Raw genomic sequence first — 16,822 nt, 5'->3', positions numbered from 1 at the left:
AATGTTTCTTAAGAGTTTCAACACAGTCAAGATCACAGAGGGACTGATGCAAATTGTTTCAGAGTCTAGGAGCTATAGCCTGGAATGCCAGGTCTCCACAGGTTTTAAAATACGTTTTTGGGATCTTCAGAAGACCATAGCCTGAAGACAGGAGGCTGCACCTGAAGAGTAGGGGCATGGAAAGTCATGTATCCACTGAGGGGCCCCAACATGCAACGCACGGAATTTCAGGACTAAAATTGTAAACTCAATGCAGAATTTAACTGGAAGCCAATGAAGACTGGATAAAACGGGGGTGATATGGGCTGTTCTGGGTGCAACAGTCAAAAGTCTGGCAACCGCATTTTGTACAATCTGAAGTCTCTTTAGCGTCGACTTTATAAATATTTCTGAGATGATAAAAAACAGTTTTTAGTCAGTTGACGACAGTGACCCTCCAAAGACATTGACTGATCCAACACAACCCCAAGGTTTCTGAGGCTGCTTTTAACAGATGCACCCAGAGCACCAAGGTAGCTTTTGATCAGGGGGATCTTTTTTGTCGGGGGCAATTAGCAAAATTTCCGTTTTTATTTATTTATCTGGAGGAAATTTGAGGACAACCTGTTTTTTAATACAGGATACGCACTCCAATAACTCGGATAAAAAGTGAAACTCTGAATCATTGAAGGAGCATAACAGTTGAATATCATCTGCAAAAAAATGATAAGAAACATTTTTAAAATGACTGATCAACCTCCCAAGTGGCATCAGATACAACACAAATAAAACAGGCCCCAGAACAGAACCCTGGGCCACACCACCTGACAGGTTGAAGGTGATCCCCCCACCCCCATGTTCAGTGATTGTGTCTCCCAACAACCGCTTATTGTGTTTAAGCCAGGAGCTGACCACGGGTTTTATTTAATTTGTTTAACAGCAGTAACGTGAGCCTTGGCTCCAATGACAAGCAGAAATAATGTACAAAGGTTCGTGCCGTTTCTGTGCCACAGAACACACAAAAACTATTATCATCTTTAGGAGCAATGATATGACACACTGCTGCAGCATAGCTCTTGTTTAAATCACAGTATTTCCCTTCGTAGACAGAATAGACATCGGTATCACTTATGAGCCGCTTCTCATGAAATTAAAACTTACAAAGTTGCACACGCCTCTGGTGTTGTAAAAGCCTGGTTGTTCCCCGCCTGTGTGGACATCAAACTAACTGGTGTACAAAGCACAAGTGTTTCTTGATCAAAGTGTGTTGCTCCTTGCTTGAGACGCCAAGAGAGCCAGTAAGATTTATGTTGCCGAAGGCAGTGTCTTTCAACCTTTTTTAAACCAAGGCACATTTTTTGCGTTGACAAAATCTGGAGGCACACCACCAGCAGAAATTATTTAAAAAAACGAAACTCAGTTGACAATAAAAAGTCGTCGCAATTGTTGGATATGACTTTAAACCATAACCAACCACGCATCACTATAGCTCTTGTCTCAAAGTAGGTGTACTGTCACGACCTGTCACGTCACGCCGAGACTTTTTTTTTTTGCTGTTTTCCTGAGTGTAGTGTTTTAGTTCTTGTCTTGCGCTCCTATTTTAGTGGCTTTTTCTCTGTTTTTGGTATTTTCCTGGAGCCGTTTCGTAGAATACAATAGAATAGAAAGTACTTTATTGATCACCTTCGTGTCTTCCTTAGAGCGATATTCCCCGCATCTACTTTGTTTTAGCAATCAAGAATATTTCAGTTGTTTTTATCCTTCTTTGTGGGGACATTGTTGATTGTCATGTCATGTTCGGATGTACATTGCTCCAGGGTAAGTCTTTGCTGTCGTCCAGCATTCTGTTTTTGTTTACTTTGTAGCCAGTTCAGTTTTAGTTTCGTTCTGCATAGCCTTCTCTAAGTTTCAATGCCTTTTCTTAAGGGCACTCACCTTTTGTTTATTTTTGGTTAAAGCATTAGTTAGCTTTTGACCTGCACGTTGCCTCCCGTGGTTTCCGACATCTACAAAGCAATTGTATTACATGGTTAGTCTGCTGAGCTCTAGACCAGTGTTTTTCAACCTTTTCTAAGCCGAAGCACATTTTTTTTCATTGAAAAAATCCCGAGGCACACTACCAGCAGAATACATAACAAAAATGAAAGTCAGCAGCCGATATTGACAATAAAAAGTCATTCTCGCAATTGTTGGATATGACTTTAAACCATAACCAAGCATGCGTCACTATAGCTCTTGTCACAAAGTAGGTGTACTGCCACCACCTGTCACATCCCGCCGTGACTTATTCTGAGTTTTTTTTGTGATTTCGTGTTCTCCTTGTCTTGCGCTCCTATTTTTGTGTTTTTCCCTGTTTTGTTGGTATTTTCCTGTATCAGTTTGATGTCTTCCTTGAACGCTATTCCCCGCACCTGCTTTGTTTTCGCAACCAAGACTATTTAAGTTGTGCGGACGCTATCCTTCTTGGTGGGGACATTGTTGATTGTCATGTCATGTACAGATATACTTTGTGGACGCCGTCTGCTCCACACGCTGCAAGTCTTTGCTGTCGTTCAGCATTCTGTTTTTGTTTACTTTGCAACCTTAAGCTTCAATGCTTTTTCTTAGTGGCCCTCGTCTTTTGTTTATTTTTGGTTTTAGCGTTACGTACCTTTTTACCTTCACACTGCCTCCCGCATATTGTAATCACGACAAACCACGTTCCCGACATCTACAAAACAAATAGCTACCTGCTGCCACCTACTGATATGGAAGAGTATTACACAGTTACTCTGCCGAGCTTTGGACAACACACACACTAAACAAGACACATTATTTTCGGGTTATAATTACTCGTTGGCAAAAAAATATTCTTAACCCAATTAGTTGAAATTACATAATCTCCCACGGCACACCAGACTGTATATCACGGCACACTGCTCTAGACAACACCGACACTCAACAACACATAATTTGCAGACTATAATTACTGGTTTGAAAAATATATTTTTAACCCAATTAGGTGAAATTTGACAATCTCCCACGGTACACCAGACTGTATCTCACGGCACAGTGCTTGAAAAACACTGGCCTAAGAATGAAAGTGGCCCTCTTAAGTGACGTCAAGGTAAAGGGGCTGCGGATAGTCCACATGAATACAAGATGTAGCCATGTAACTAACGGCTGCGAGGCGATCATGAAGCATTGTTTATGTCTCCTGGAAACTGAATCCATTGTCCATGTTACTCATCTGACGTCAGACAAGAGAATTTGCTAGGTGTGACGGATTTCATTGTCGTTCGCAAACACAATTTGTGCTAAAATGTTTTGCGTGCACCTCGCTCAACTGCGGCGACTAAAAACACGGCAGTTAGTTGACATCCAGAAGGAAACCTCTCGTTGCTTTCATTTCATTGGTTCCACGTAGGATATGGCTTGCTAGCGTTAGCTAACACTATGTTAGCTTTGCGATGCTTCGCGTTATAATGACCGCAATTATTAAGTCTCTGCTGGCACATTTCCAGCAAATATTTGTAGTATGAATATTTGCTCTTTTGAATCTTAAATGATCATTAGTATGCGGACATGGTTAGCTACATTCCAGCTAGCTTGCTTGTTTTTAATGTATATTTATGAAACTGTATTATCCATCCATTAAATGCCTTTTGTATACAATTGTGTTTGTTAGTCGCTAAGACGTTCATTGGATCTTAATATTATGCTATTAGAAAAAATTATGATCACGTACTTGATGTTGAAGGAGAAGGGAACGATTTGGACCGAAGGACCGCTGCTCCAAACGCCAGCCGTCTTCTCTCTTCTGAGACGGGAGTGCAGTATTTTCCTCTAAAAGACTCTTCCACGGTTGCCAGGTTGGATCCAAAAACACCCCTTTACTAAATTTCCAAATCAGAGAGGAAATTTGCTGTTGTTGTTTTCCTTGGATGTAATGATAAATTAAAACATATTGAATAAAATATATTTACCGAAAATACAAATGTATATATTTTTATATTTTCGATATTGCTGACACCGTATACAAAAAGACAAACACTGGTTATAATGACTGAATGTGGAACGTTATAAGCTGTTTTTTTTCCCCTTTACACCAATCGATTGATTGATTGATTGAAACTTTTATTGGTAGATTGCATAGTACAGTACATATTCCGTACAACTGACCAATAGTAACACCCGAATACGTTTTTTAACTTGTTTAAGTCGGGATCCACGTTAATCAATTCATGGCAATGATAATAAAAAGTCTAGGGAAAAACATAGATTATTCAAGGTTACCAAGGAATACATTTTATACACTGAACGCTACCAATAAATTACTTAATCTAGAAAATATTCAAAACTACACATGGAAGTTGCTATTATTAAGTGAATGCAGTATTTGCTTTACCTGTCCTTATTTAATGTGACCACTTATTCTAACGTATTTGTTATCTGGTTATTTTTAAGAATTTTTATTGTATATTATTTTATTCATACAGAACTTTTGTATTTTTTTAAATCTTTCTTTAAACATATATATTTTTTAATGTCCCCTTAACATTGCACACGGTATACAAATTCCTAACCTAAATCTTGTTTAATATTTTTTTCACCATTTCTTGTCAAACGCTTAGTGGTCATTCCATGACATAATGTAAGCAACCAAAATATTTTAAGTGTCAATTTCAAAATATATGCAGTGACTGAGTAAAACGCAAGCACCATTGAATTGGATGTGCTTCTTCCTACTCGTTTTCGGACATGTTTAATTGTGCAAATAAACACACGATGTGTCTTTCTTTCTTTTCTTTTTTTTTTTTTAGGATTCTGTTTTTTTTTTTCCATTTTATTTTTATTGACATCCAGCATCAGACATTCCTATACATTACATCAGTGATTCTCAACCTTTTTTCAGTGATGTACCTCTGTGAACATTTTTTTAATTCAAGTACCCCCTAATCAGAGCAAAGCATTTTTGGTTGAAAAAAAGACAAACAAGTAAAATACAGCACTATGTCATCAGTTTCTGATTTATTAAATTGTATAACAGTGCAAAATATAGTTAATTTTTAGTGGTCTTTCTTGAACTATTTGGAAAAAAATATACAAAAATATACAAAAACTTGTTGAAAAATAAACAAGTGATTCAATTATAAATAAATATTTCTACACATAGAAGTAATCATCAACTTAAAGTGCCCTCTTTGGGGATTGTAATAGAGATCCATTGGGATTCATAAACTTAATTCTAAACATTTCTTCACAAAAAAAGAAATCTTTAACATCAATATTTATGGAACATGTCCACAAAAAAATCCAGCTGTCAACACTGAATATTGCATTGTTGTATTTCTTTTCTCAGTTTCTGAACTTACATTCATATTTTGTTTAACTATTCAATAAATATATTTCGAAAGGATTTTTGAATTGTTGCTATTTTTAGAATATTTTCAAAAAATCTCACGTACCCCTTGGCATACCTTCAAGTACCCCCAGGAGTACGCGTACCCCCATTTGAGAACCACTGCATTACATCATATTTACATACATCATATATCTTTTATGTATCTGTCTTCCCTAAGTGTCAAAATATATTTTTTTGTTAATATCTCAACCATACCACCCCCCAAAAGAAAGAAACAGCAGGAAAACAAAACAGTATTTGCAAATACATCAATTTAAAAAATAAGAAAATAAATAATAATACATTCCGCGACCCCAAAAGGGAATAAGCGGTAGGAAATGGATGGATGGATAATAATACATTATTAATAATAATAATCAGAAATAAAATAAAATAAACATATATATATGTAAGTGTATTATATATATGTAAGAAACATATATATATATATATATATATATATATATATATATATATATATATATATATATATATATATATATATATATATATATACATATATATATATATATATATATATATATACATATATATATATGATTGAGGGAACCCCTCATGAAACAGTTCTGTAGAGATGAAGTAGTCTTGTGATTTTTCTCACACCTACATACTGCGCTCTACCACGGTGTCGAGCACTATTCTCTGGATAATCCAATCAAGATATATATATATATATATATATATATATATATATATATATATATATATATATATATATATATATATATATGTATATATATATATATATATATATACATATATATATATATATATATATATGTATATATATATATATATATGTATATATATATATATATATATACATATATATACATATATATATATATATATATATATATATATATATATATATATATATATATATATATATATATATGTGTGTGTGTGTTTCTTAATAATAATTAAAAAAAAACTATACGATACATATTTTCTCCTAACTGCAATTCAAATAAGGGAGCAGAGTTTTTTTTTCGTTAGACGTATAAACTACCTGGCAACCCCAAATCCATGTCGTCATTTCCGCCATTGAGCGCGATGGTTCGCTTGGTTTGCTGCCTTGAGTCGCCCGTTTAAAAGATCAGGTCGTTACAGCAGTTATAAAGTACTTAGCTACTCTCTCTTGGAATTACCCGCCAACACTATGACAAGACGTCTTGAAGAAGAAGTTCATGTTTTTAAAATGCCAAAAGACTTGTAGCTTATACCAGGTGAATGCAGAGACGTTTGGACGGACCCGAGGAGTGGAAGACAGCGCCTCAAAATGGCAACCCCCTATGTTACAGATGAATCTGGTAGGCCTGGTACATGTGTCACAGCCTTGCCAAATACATGTCAAACATGTCCGTTAAATACCAAATATTAAGCAATTGTTTTCTAAGTCAACCATCTTACTTCCAGCTGCTTGGTCTTTGCTAGAAGCAACGGCCCTGCATTGTTTTCACTCAGACGTTAGCAGCTTGTTAGCACGTTGCTATCTCCTCAAACATCATATATATATATATATATATATATATATATATATATATATATATATATATATATACACACACACACACACAATACTTATTGCATTTTCAAACACAAAACGAAAATGTGCACAAAAGTCAGAGCCGACAAGTTTATTTTCAGTTGATGAAGTACAATGGAACAATCTCTCAAAGCAGCCTTTGTTTTAAGTAAAATGGCTTTCCATGAACTATCATAACTTATTAAAGTCATCATTAAAACAACTGTTATCCTCATTCTCCACGAGGGGGCAGCATGTTTTTAGACAACCTGACTCAAAAAAAGCATCTCACGAGAAGGGGTATTTCAAATGATTGATAATGTTGTAGGCATAATACCAATGTGAGCATTTTGCAAATTTTTATAATGCGCAATCTTTTTGCAAATTGCTTCCAGCTATATATTTGAATAATGTATGGTGCACATTTTGCAAATCAATGGGCGCAAATACATGTTTTTGGTGTCAAAATAATTTATTAAATACTTATGTAAATCAATTAATTTGTAGTTGGGACAATATAACTGAGTATTGCCCTCAAATCAGTCCAACCCAAACCCTAACCACTATACAGTGTACATCCACGACTAAACTACTGACTAAACTACTACCATAACTTGGTTTACTATTTATAAAATATAATAATGTAGGGTTACTGACTAAACCATCCACAAAATCTCGTCTTAAATCTCGTCTTGCGATATGCAAATTGCTTGCGCACAAGGGAAATGACGTATAATTTGAAAAGTGTGCGAGATGGGTGAAATGCTTATAACAATAACAAACCAGCTCACTGGCCTTGTGGTTATAGTGGCTGCCCTGAAACCGGTAGGTCCTGAGTTCAAACCCCGGCTGAGTCATACCAAAGACTATAAACGTTAGACCCATTATGTTTCTACTTGGCACTCAGCATCAAGGGTTGGAATTTGGTGTTAAATCACCAAAATGATTCCCGAGTGCAGCCACCGCGGCTGCTCATTGCTCCCCTCACATCCCAGGGGCTGTAACAAGGGGATGGGTCAAATGCACAGGTTAATTTCACCTCACCTAGTGTGTGTGTGTGTGTGTGACTATCAGTGGTACTTTAGCTCAGTGGTTCTTAATTTTGTTGGAGGTACTGAACCCCACCCGTTTCATATGAGCATTCCCCGAACCCTTCTTTAGTGAAAAATAAAATGTTGTCTTTTTTCAAATTCAAGAAAAAGTCATATGTTTTTTTACTGGTGCACAAAATGAACCGTGCATGAACATGACCTTGTTTAAAGAACAAAACCAACACAGTGCATGAACTTACAACAAATTACACACCTTATACCAATTACCACGAATTGATTAACATGGACCCCGACTTAAACAAGTTGAAAAACTTATTCGGGTTTTACCATTTAGTGGTCAATTGTACGGAATATGTACTGTACTGTGTAAACTGTATTGTTTCATATAGTGTATTCTCCTCCTTTGCAATCTGCAAGTAAAAGTTTAAATCGATCAATCAAACAATCTGCTATTCAGATGGAAAATTAGAGGGAACATTGTTTGGGGGTATCCATAATACGCTGATAGGAAGAAGTTTTTATTTACACGATAAGTCAGATGTGTCTTTACCTCCGTGGCAAAGGCTCCACCGAACCCCTCAGGCCGAATCACCGAACCCCTAGGGTTCGATCGAACCCAGGTTAAGAACCAGTGCTTTAGCTTTAACTTAAATGTAGACTAAACTGGAGTTTGATGAGACAATTGTGACAATTATCAAGACATTTATTGAAATCTGATGGTTTGCACAAGGCAGGTAGCCCGGTGCAAAGAAAGCAGCTTTTAGAAGTTAACGATCGGAACTTTTTTAATACATTGATCCATCCGTCCAATAGGGGAGTTGGTTAGCTGTAGCGTATTCCAACTGACTTTGGACAACAAATGAGTTACCCACTTGACTGGTCACGGGTGAATCAGTCCACATTTTTTCAGCGGGGCCATTTCTACATACATCTATCATCCATCCATTTTCTTCCGCTTATCCGAGGTCAGATCGCGGGGGCAGCAGCCTAAGCAGAGAAGCCCAGACTTCCCTCTCCCCAGCCACTTCGTCCAGCTCCTCCCGGGGGTTCCTGAGGCGTGCCCAGGCCAGCCGGGAGACATAGTCTTCCCGACGTGTCCTCGGACGTGCCGGAAACACCTCCCTACGGAGGCGTTCGGGTGGCATTCTGACCATAGGCCCGAACCACCTCATCTGGCTCCTCTCGATGTGGAGGAGCAGCGGCTTTACTTTGAGCTCTCCCGGATTGCAGTGCTTTTCACCCTATCTCTAAGAGAGAGCCCCGCTATTCACCCTATCTCTAAGAGAGAGCCCCGCCACCCGGCGGAGGAAACTCATTTCGGCCGCTTGTACCCGTGATCTTGTCCTTCCGGTCATGACCCAAAACTCATGACCGTAGGTGAGGATGGGAACGTAGATCGACCGGTAAATTGAGAGCTTTTCCTTCTGGTTCAGCTTCTTCTTCACCACAACGGATCGATACAGCGTGCGCATTACTGAAGACGCCGCACCGATCCACCTGTCGATCTCATGGTCCACTCTTCCCTGACTCGTGAATAAGACTCCGAGGTACTTGAATTCCTCTCCTCCACCAGGGGCAAGATCTCCTAAAGTAAAAACAATTTGCAATAAATAATACATATTGCGAACATAAAATTGCACCATGCATTGACAAAACAAAAACACCCTCTGGCCTCTGCAAGGCTCCACGCCATCGTCTGATACATGCTTATTCAGCCAGGCCGACAGAAGCTCGTCGACGCTCACGCTAGCTCCAAAGCACCGTCTCTTCCGCCACATCTTCTCTGGGTGAACGAAATTACGTTTTTCATACATTGCAGTGCATTTAGTGCAACAACAACCATGAAAGGCTTAGCCAGCAACCTCGGCTGACCTGAACTCCATAGATCCTTTATTGGCAAGAGGAAGATGAGAGAGAGAGACAGACCCAACAAGCAACATAAGTTCATACATCCATCCATCCATTTTCTACCGCTTATTCCCTTTTGGGGTTGCGGGGGGCGCTGGCGCCTATCTCAGCTACAACCGGGCGGAAGGCGGTGGCAACTTGTCCAGGGTGTCCTGGACAAGTTACCACCTCATCGCAGGGCCAACACAGATAGACAGACAACATTCACATTCACACACAAGGGCCAATTTAGTGTTCATACATAAGATTCTTTATTGGCAAGAGGAAGATGAGAGAGAGAGACAGACCCAACAAGCAACATAAGTTCATACATAAAAGAGATCAAGGAAAATGAAATGATTTAAAAATGGATGCTATGGTGGTTGGTATATGCGTGTTGAACCAGTGAATGAAATAATTTTATTGTCACATAACATTATTATTTTCCTTGCTCTTTTGTTTTCTTGATGTTTCCTTTTTGCTTTCATTTGTGTTTGTTTTTTTGCTTTCATTTGTTTTTGCCTTTTGGTTCAGGCCCCTTTGGGACTGCGCAACTAGGGTTGACTTCTGTGCTTCTTTTTGGTGAATTTTTCGATCTGCCTTGGGGCAGACTTTTGGCCATGGTCATTTTTGCACCGTGGACCAGCTGCTAGCACTCTGCCTCACTGAAGTCCGCGTGGAAAGACTGGAGGAGATGTGGCGGAAGAGACAGGGTCTTTTGGAGCTAGCGTTGAGAGTGGGGATGGACAAGTTTCTGTTGCCCTGGCTGAAAAAGCGTGTATTGGATGCCTGCAGAGGCCAGAGTGTGTTTTTCGTTGTTTTTGTTGTTGTTTGTCTTTGCAATAATCTGGGCACAATTGCGCCACTGAAGTAGCAGCTGCTTGCATAATCTCTGTTCTTTGATGTCTCCCTCTTGTTTTTATCAGAATCAGAATCAGACACTCTTTATTAATCCCCGAGGGGAAATTAAAATTTTCAACACAATCCCATTCAAGATCAGACAAACATTACAGGGAGACAGAACAGGATCGCTGACAGGTCTGCCAACTTCCGGCGCCCCTTACAAAAAAGGTGAGATACAGGTAAACAAGTGGGGGGAATGGGAGAAAAATAATAAAAATAAAATAAAATCGGTGCGAACCTGGGCCCCTGGATGGAGAGGGGGTCCAGACTAAGGCAAAGGGAAAAAACAACTCATTATGTACGTTTACCTGTTTTTATGCAGACTTTTTGTATCGGCACTACAACCAAATAATTCCCTATTGTAGGATAAATAATGTCTAACCTATGTACCTAACAGTTGTGAACGCGAGCAACCTTTTCATGACATTCAGCAGCTTTTGAATGATTTGAACCGGCTTCAGTTATGACCGTCAACATCAATAAGTGGCTAAGTGTTGACAATCTTGCTGTAACGCCATTCCTGTTTTTCTTTAGGAAAATACATTGCCGCCACTCAGCGACCGGACGGTTCGTGGAGAAAACCACGGCGGGTAAAGGACGGTTACGTCCCCCAGGAGGAGGTCCCAGTGTAAGTCAGCGTGACTCTTCACCAAATTGTGTAGCAAAAGACGAGGCCTATTATTTTTCACTACTAACATTTCCTCATTCTGTTCCAGGTATGAAAACAAATATGTGAAGTTCTTTAAGAACAAACCAGGCCTTCCGCCAGGCATGAGCTCATCTGACGCTGAAACACCAAAACAAGATTCAAAAATCCCGGGATGTGCGGACAGCGACACAGCCAGTCTCTCCAAGTCGGCCAAACGCAGCATGAAACGCAAAGAAAAACGAAAGCAGCAGCAAAAGCAGGAGCCGGAGGAGAACGAGGACGTGTCGTTGCTCACAGATGCTGTCGAGAACGCCACCATCTCAGCGTGCAGCGAGCCTTCCCCCGAAGCCAACAGGCCAGTTGTGGCTGCTTGTGAAGTGTCGTCAGACCATTCCGACGCAGCAGAAAAAGTCAAGAAGATTAAAAATGTGAAAAAGAAGCTGAGGCAAGTGGAGGAGCTGCAGCAGAAAGTAGACTCAGGGGAGATAAAAGAGCCAACGTTGGATCAGCTGGAAAAGTTAGCCAGGGCGAAGGCTTTACGAGACGAGTTAGAGCAGCTGGAGCACGACTCATGAAGCACTGAATGGACACTTGGACTAAACTCGGTCAACTTCATACTGACACAAAGGAAACTGAGCAGCTATGATTCCAGCCTCCATTTAAACGTTTCCTACCTATGTGGACTTCATGATGAACATCAAGTCGGACCATCGTGGATTGTTAACATTTTAGACTCGATGCTCATTTCTGAACATCTTTTTTTAAAAAACACTTTTGTTTTATTTGTCCATTTTTTACCTTTTTCAAGAACATGTTTGTGTTCACAAGGAAATGTAGTTGTTGATTTGTGTGCTTTTAGAATGATGACAGCCAAGGCATCATTTCCACCATGAATAAAACTACAAGCTGCAACAAAACGTTTGCATTCTGCTTTTTTAGTGTCAAAGTGGGCACAAGCAGCAACATTAGCCCCAGTGAAGGCGGCACGGATTAAGATTTGGATTAATGTTCCATCCATCCATCCATCCATTTTCTACTGCTTGTCCCTATCGGGGTTGCGGGGGGTGCTGGAGCCTATCTCAGCTGCATTCAGGTCAAAGATGGGGAAATTGGTGCAAATTTAGAAAAACTGTCAAGACCTTTGACCTCACCTAAATTTAAGGTTTTGATCTACTCTTCATTGGTAATTGATCAATAAAGAAACCAAATTGTGTATCAAAGGTGAAGTTTTATTGAACATAAATGATAATTCTCCTTACCTTTAAATTGTATATGGAGGGTGTGTGAATCTTTCTACTTTCAAACCACCCCAGTAAATTATATTGATGTTTTAGATAACTTATTCAGAAGTAGTTTTAAGCCTACTGTCATTTACATGTAATTCATTTCCATAACAAAGACAACCTGACCATCACCAGGAAGAAATTATACTGTACTTTTAGATTGCGCCTGGATTGAAGTACTTGTGTATTGATTGAAGACATTCAGAAAACTATACTTGCCATTTTCTGCTGGGGTGGGAGGCAGCATTGCCATAGACCGGAACAAACCCAACAAAGCAACCAAGAAAACCTACTGTATCCTAGGCTGCCCACTAGCTTTCGACCAATGTCCGGTCTGTGTGATGAGTGAGAATCCATCCAGCGAAAACCAAAGTTTCCGATACATTCTTATTCAGCCACGGCTGTGTGAAGCTCGTCCATCCAGCTGCTCATCGCTACCTCCGTAGTACCGTCTCTTTCCCCGTATCTCCTCCGGTCTCTCCATGTGGACTCGGTGTGGAAGAGAGCCAGCAACTGGTCTCCGGTGCAAACACCCGGGGTGGATCCAAAAGTCCACAAAAATGCACCAAATAGCAGCGCAGAATTCACAAAAGCTTGTTACGCAGTGCCCAAGTGGGCCGATCCAAAAGACAAAAAAACAAAACAAAACACATGGAAAGCAGAGGAAAACCAAAATTTCACGAAGGAGGACACACAAGAGCACAGAGTTCCTGCAACCAGCAGCCACTAACTACAGTGGCGCCTTCTTTAGAAATGTCATAGTGTGTGGAACTGTGGATATTTGGTAGCCCTGGATAAAACTCTCATTTGAAATGAGCTGCTAAAAATACCCAGGTTCTGTCTTAAAATAATGGCAATATTCACATAGTTTTAATAAAACAAATGTACTTTCCACTACTGCCTAAAATTATGTTGTATTCATGTTTAAAAGCAGTGTGCAATCACGTTCCTTCATTATGGCCACCAGAGGTCACCCGAGAGTCAATGTTGGGCAGGAATTTAGTGATGTCACAATATTTGTTCATCGTAAGACAAAAGGTGCCAATATAGAACATACGGAGATACATGGGACGTTTTTATCTCGATATTGGGTATTACACCAATATACAAAAACAAGAATAAGTTCTGTTTGACTTCACGTTGAATAAAACCAACAAGACGTAAGGTCCATGTGCTGTATGCGCTCATAAGATGCCATTTTAGCAACATTTGTAGATGCAAAGCACACAACTCCGGCCGTGTCAGTGACAGACATGCTGTTTCCCCAAGTGCAAGTCAGTGAACATTATGACTTCACCAAGTGTTTTAAGCCGAAACATAAATTGTTGCATTTTAGCCTGGAAATTCATCATGGCACGAACAGCTGCTCAAATATTCAGTCTGTATTTCATATTAACTGTGTACAACTGGCCCCCTTTGTCATTGCAAATATTAAAATAATACCGCTGTTTATTCCTGCTGTATACGTTTGTGCTGTAACATTTTTTACTTCTAAACAAGTTTTCTGTCCTAATTGTAAAAAGTGATAAGGATTTTACAGCATTTTGCAGTATTTTTACACAGTAAAATACTGTAATCCAAATTTCCCGCAACATTCCAACACATGAGTTTACAATTACAATAGTCTTGTATTTCCCATAAATTAATAGCTATACATTGTTTTTTTACATTAAAAACAGTAAATGTTACTGTAAAAGTAATGCAATTATGAGGCAGCAATTTGCTGTGAATTCAATGAACATTATTACACTGCGATGATGTCACCAAGCTCCCCCAGCTTGTGCAAATATCACCAAACATGAATAATAAAACGTTAAAAACAATAAAACTGTAAAAGCACACTTAAGTAGAGTAAGGCTGTCAACTGATTTTTATTATTTTTTAAATCAAATTAATCACATTTAGGAATTTGGACTAAATGTGATTAACCCACAGGTGATTACTTGCTTGCATAATTAAAATAAGATTAAGAAAAGACTCCAATATTTGTACACAATGCAATTGTATTGTCAGAATGTCATACAGGGATTTTTTTTAACATTTGATCTGAATGCATGTCATTTATTTGCACAACATTTGGTAACAGTTTTATGTAAAGTGTTTTCAGGCTGTATTTTGGAGTGAAATTTGCCGGCGAGCACACCAGTCGGCGTCTCCTCACTCATTTTTCTACTGACACATGCATCAATCTGATTACTGTTAAGGTAAAAAAAGCTTGTACGGTCCAAATAAATTTCTTAATGTAAGTCCATCCACCCATCCATTTTCTACCGCTTATTCCCTTTTGGGGTCGCGGGGGGCGCTGGCGCCTATCTCAGCTACAATTGGGTGGAAGGCGGGTACACCCTGGACAAGTCGCCACCTCATTGCAGAGCCGTGTTCATGATTAATGCGGCAACCTATTGTGAATAATCATATGAGTTAACTTGTTAATTTTGATGACCTTAATCTGTGTATATATATATATATATATATATATATATATATATATATATATATATAAAACATTCTCAATTACAATTATAAAAGCTTTTTTTTTTTTTTAAATCTACTACTCTGCTTGCATGTCAGCAGACTGGGGTAGATCCTGCTGAAATCCAATGTATTGAATGAATACAGAATCGTTTTGAATCGGAAAAATGTTGTTTTTGAATCGAAAATCGAATCGAATCGAAAAAATCGATATGTTATCAAATCGTGACCCAATAATCGATATTGAATCAACTCGTGGGACACCTAAAGATTCACAGCCCCAATATATATATATATATATATATATATATATATATATATATATATATATATATATATATATATATATATATATATATATACATTATATACTATATATACTGTATATATATATACATATATATATATATATATATATATGCATATATATATAATATACATATATATATATGTATATACACATATATATACTGTATATATACATATATATATATATATACATATATGTATGTATATAAACATATATATACTGTATATATACATACATATATATATATATATATATATATATATACATATATATATATATATATATATATATATATATATATATATATATATATATGTATTAGGGCTGCGAATCTTTGGGTGTCCCACGAGTTGATTCAATATCGATTCTTGGGTCACGATTTGATAACATATCGATTTTTTCGATTCGATTCGATTTTCGATTCAAAAACAATTTTTTTCCGATTCAAAACGATTCTGTATTCATTCAATACATTGGATTTCAGCAGGATCTACCCCAGTCTGCTGACATGCAGGCAGAGTAGTAGATTTAAAAAAAAAAAAAAAAAAAAAAAAAAAGCTTTTATAATTGTAAAGGAGAATGTTTTATCAACTGATTGTAATAATGTAATTTTTTTTTAGCTATTAAATTAACCAAAAATATGACTTATTTTATCTTTGTGAAAATATTGGATACAGTGTGTTGTAAAGCCTACGAGATGCGATGCAAGTGTAACCCACTGTGACATTATTGTTCTTTTTATTTTTATTTTTATAAATGTCTAATGATAATGTCAATGAAGGATTTTTATCACTGCTATGCTGAAATTATAACTAATATTGATACTGTTGTTGATAATATTCATTTTTGTTTCGCTACTTTTGGTTTGTTCTGTTCCGTGTTTGTGTCTTCTCAATTGCTCTGTTTATTGCAGTTCTGAGTGTTGCTGGGTCAAGTTTGGATTTTGAACTGAATTGCATTGTTATGGTATTGCTGTGTAGTGGTTTGTTGGATTGATAAAAAGAGAATCGATTCTGAATCGCGCAATGTATTTGATTCGATTCGTATCCGAATCTATTTTTCCCCACACCCCTAATACATATATATATATATGTATATATATATATATATATATATATATATATATATATATATATATATATATATATATATACATATATACATATATATATATATATATATATATATATATATATATATATATATATATATATATATATATATATATACATATCAACAGCACAAAACTTTTTTTTACGGCACAAACCAGCACAAATGTAGCACATAAGAATGCAGTGTTACACTAATATTTGCAATGACATGGGAGCCAGTGTCACAGAGGTGTATTAGAGCTC

General features: G+C 37.5%; 2 protein-coding genes across 5 annotated transcripts in view; one reads left to right on the top strand and one right to left on the bottom strand.

The window, feature by feature from the left end:
* spats2 (spermatogenesis associated serine rich 2) overlaps positions 1-3,841 on the bottom strand; it is a 29,402-nt gene extending 25,561 nt beyond the window's left edge. For 2 of the 3 annotated variants that reach the window (XM_061903614.1, XM_061903610.1), the window contains exons 1-2: positions 3,707-3,787; positions 1,915-1,985 (exon numbers count right to left, since the gene is read on the bottom strand). The gene's annotated coding sequence lies outside the window, so the exon portion shown is untranslated. Of the gene's footprint in view, positions 1-1,914; positions 1,986-3,706 lie in introns of all 3 variants that reach the window. The other variant, XM_061903613.1, reaches the window with a different exon arrangement.
* Positions 3,842-6,408: 2,567 nt separating this feature from the next.
* pym1 (PYM homolog 1, exon junction complex associated factor) lies at positions 6,409-12,319 on the top strand. 2 transcript variants are annotated; one of them, XM_061903606.1, is made up of 4 exons: positions 6,409-6,696; positions 10,777-10,921; positions 11,288-11,381; positions 11,470-12,319. In XM_061903606.1, exons 1-4 carry the CDS (start codon positions 6,574-6,576, stop codon positions 11,975-11,977), a joined length of 870 nt encoding a protein of 289 aa, XP_061759590.1. In that variant the 5' UTR covers positions 6,409-6,573; the 3' UTR covers positions 11,978-12,319. The 2 variants fall into 2 exon arrangements, with proteins under 2 accessions (XP_061759590.1, XP_061759591.1); XM_061903607.1 differs by lacking the exon at positions 10,777-10,921 and having other exon boundaries at positions 6,410-6,696.
* The last annotated feature ends 4,503 nt before the right edge of the window (positions 12,320-16,822 follow it).

Source organism: Nerophis ophidion, linkage group LG06, assembly GCF_033978795.1.
Source record: "Nerophis ophidion isolate RoL-2023_Sa linkage group LG06, RoL_Noph_v1.0, whole genome shotgun sequence".
Classification (NCBI taxonomy): domain Eukaryota; kingdom Metazoa; phylum Chordata; class Actinopteri; order Syngnathiformes; family Syngnathidae; genus Nerophis; species Nerophis ophidion.
Note: the sequence above shows the minus strand (reverse complement) of the source record. Positions and strands in the feature narration are given on the sequence as shown.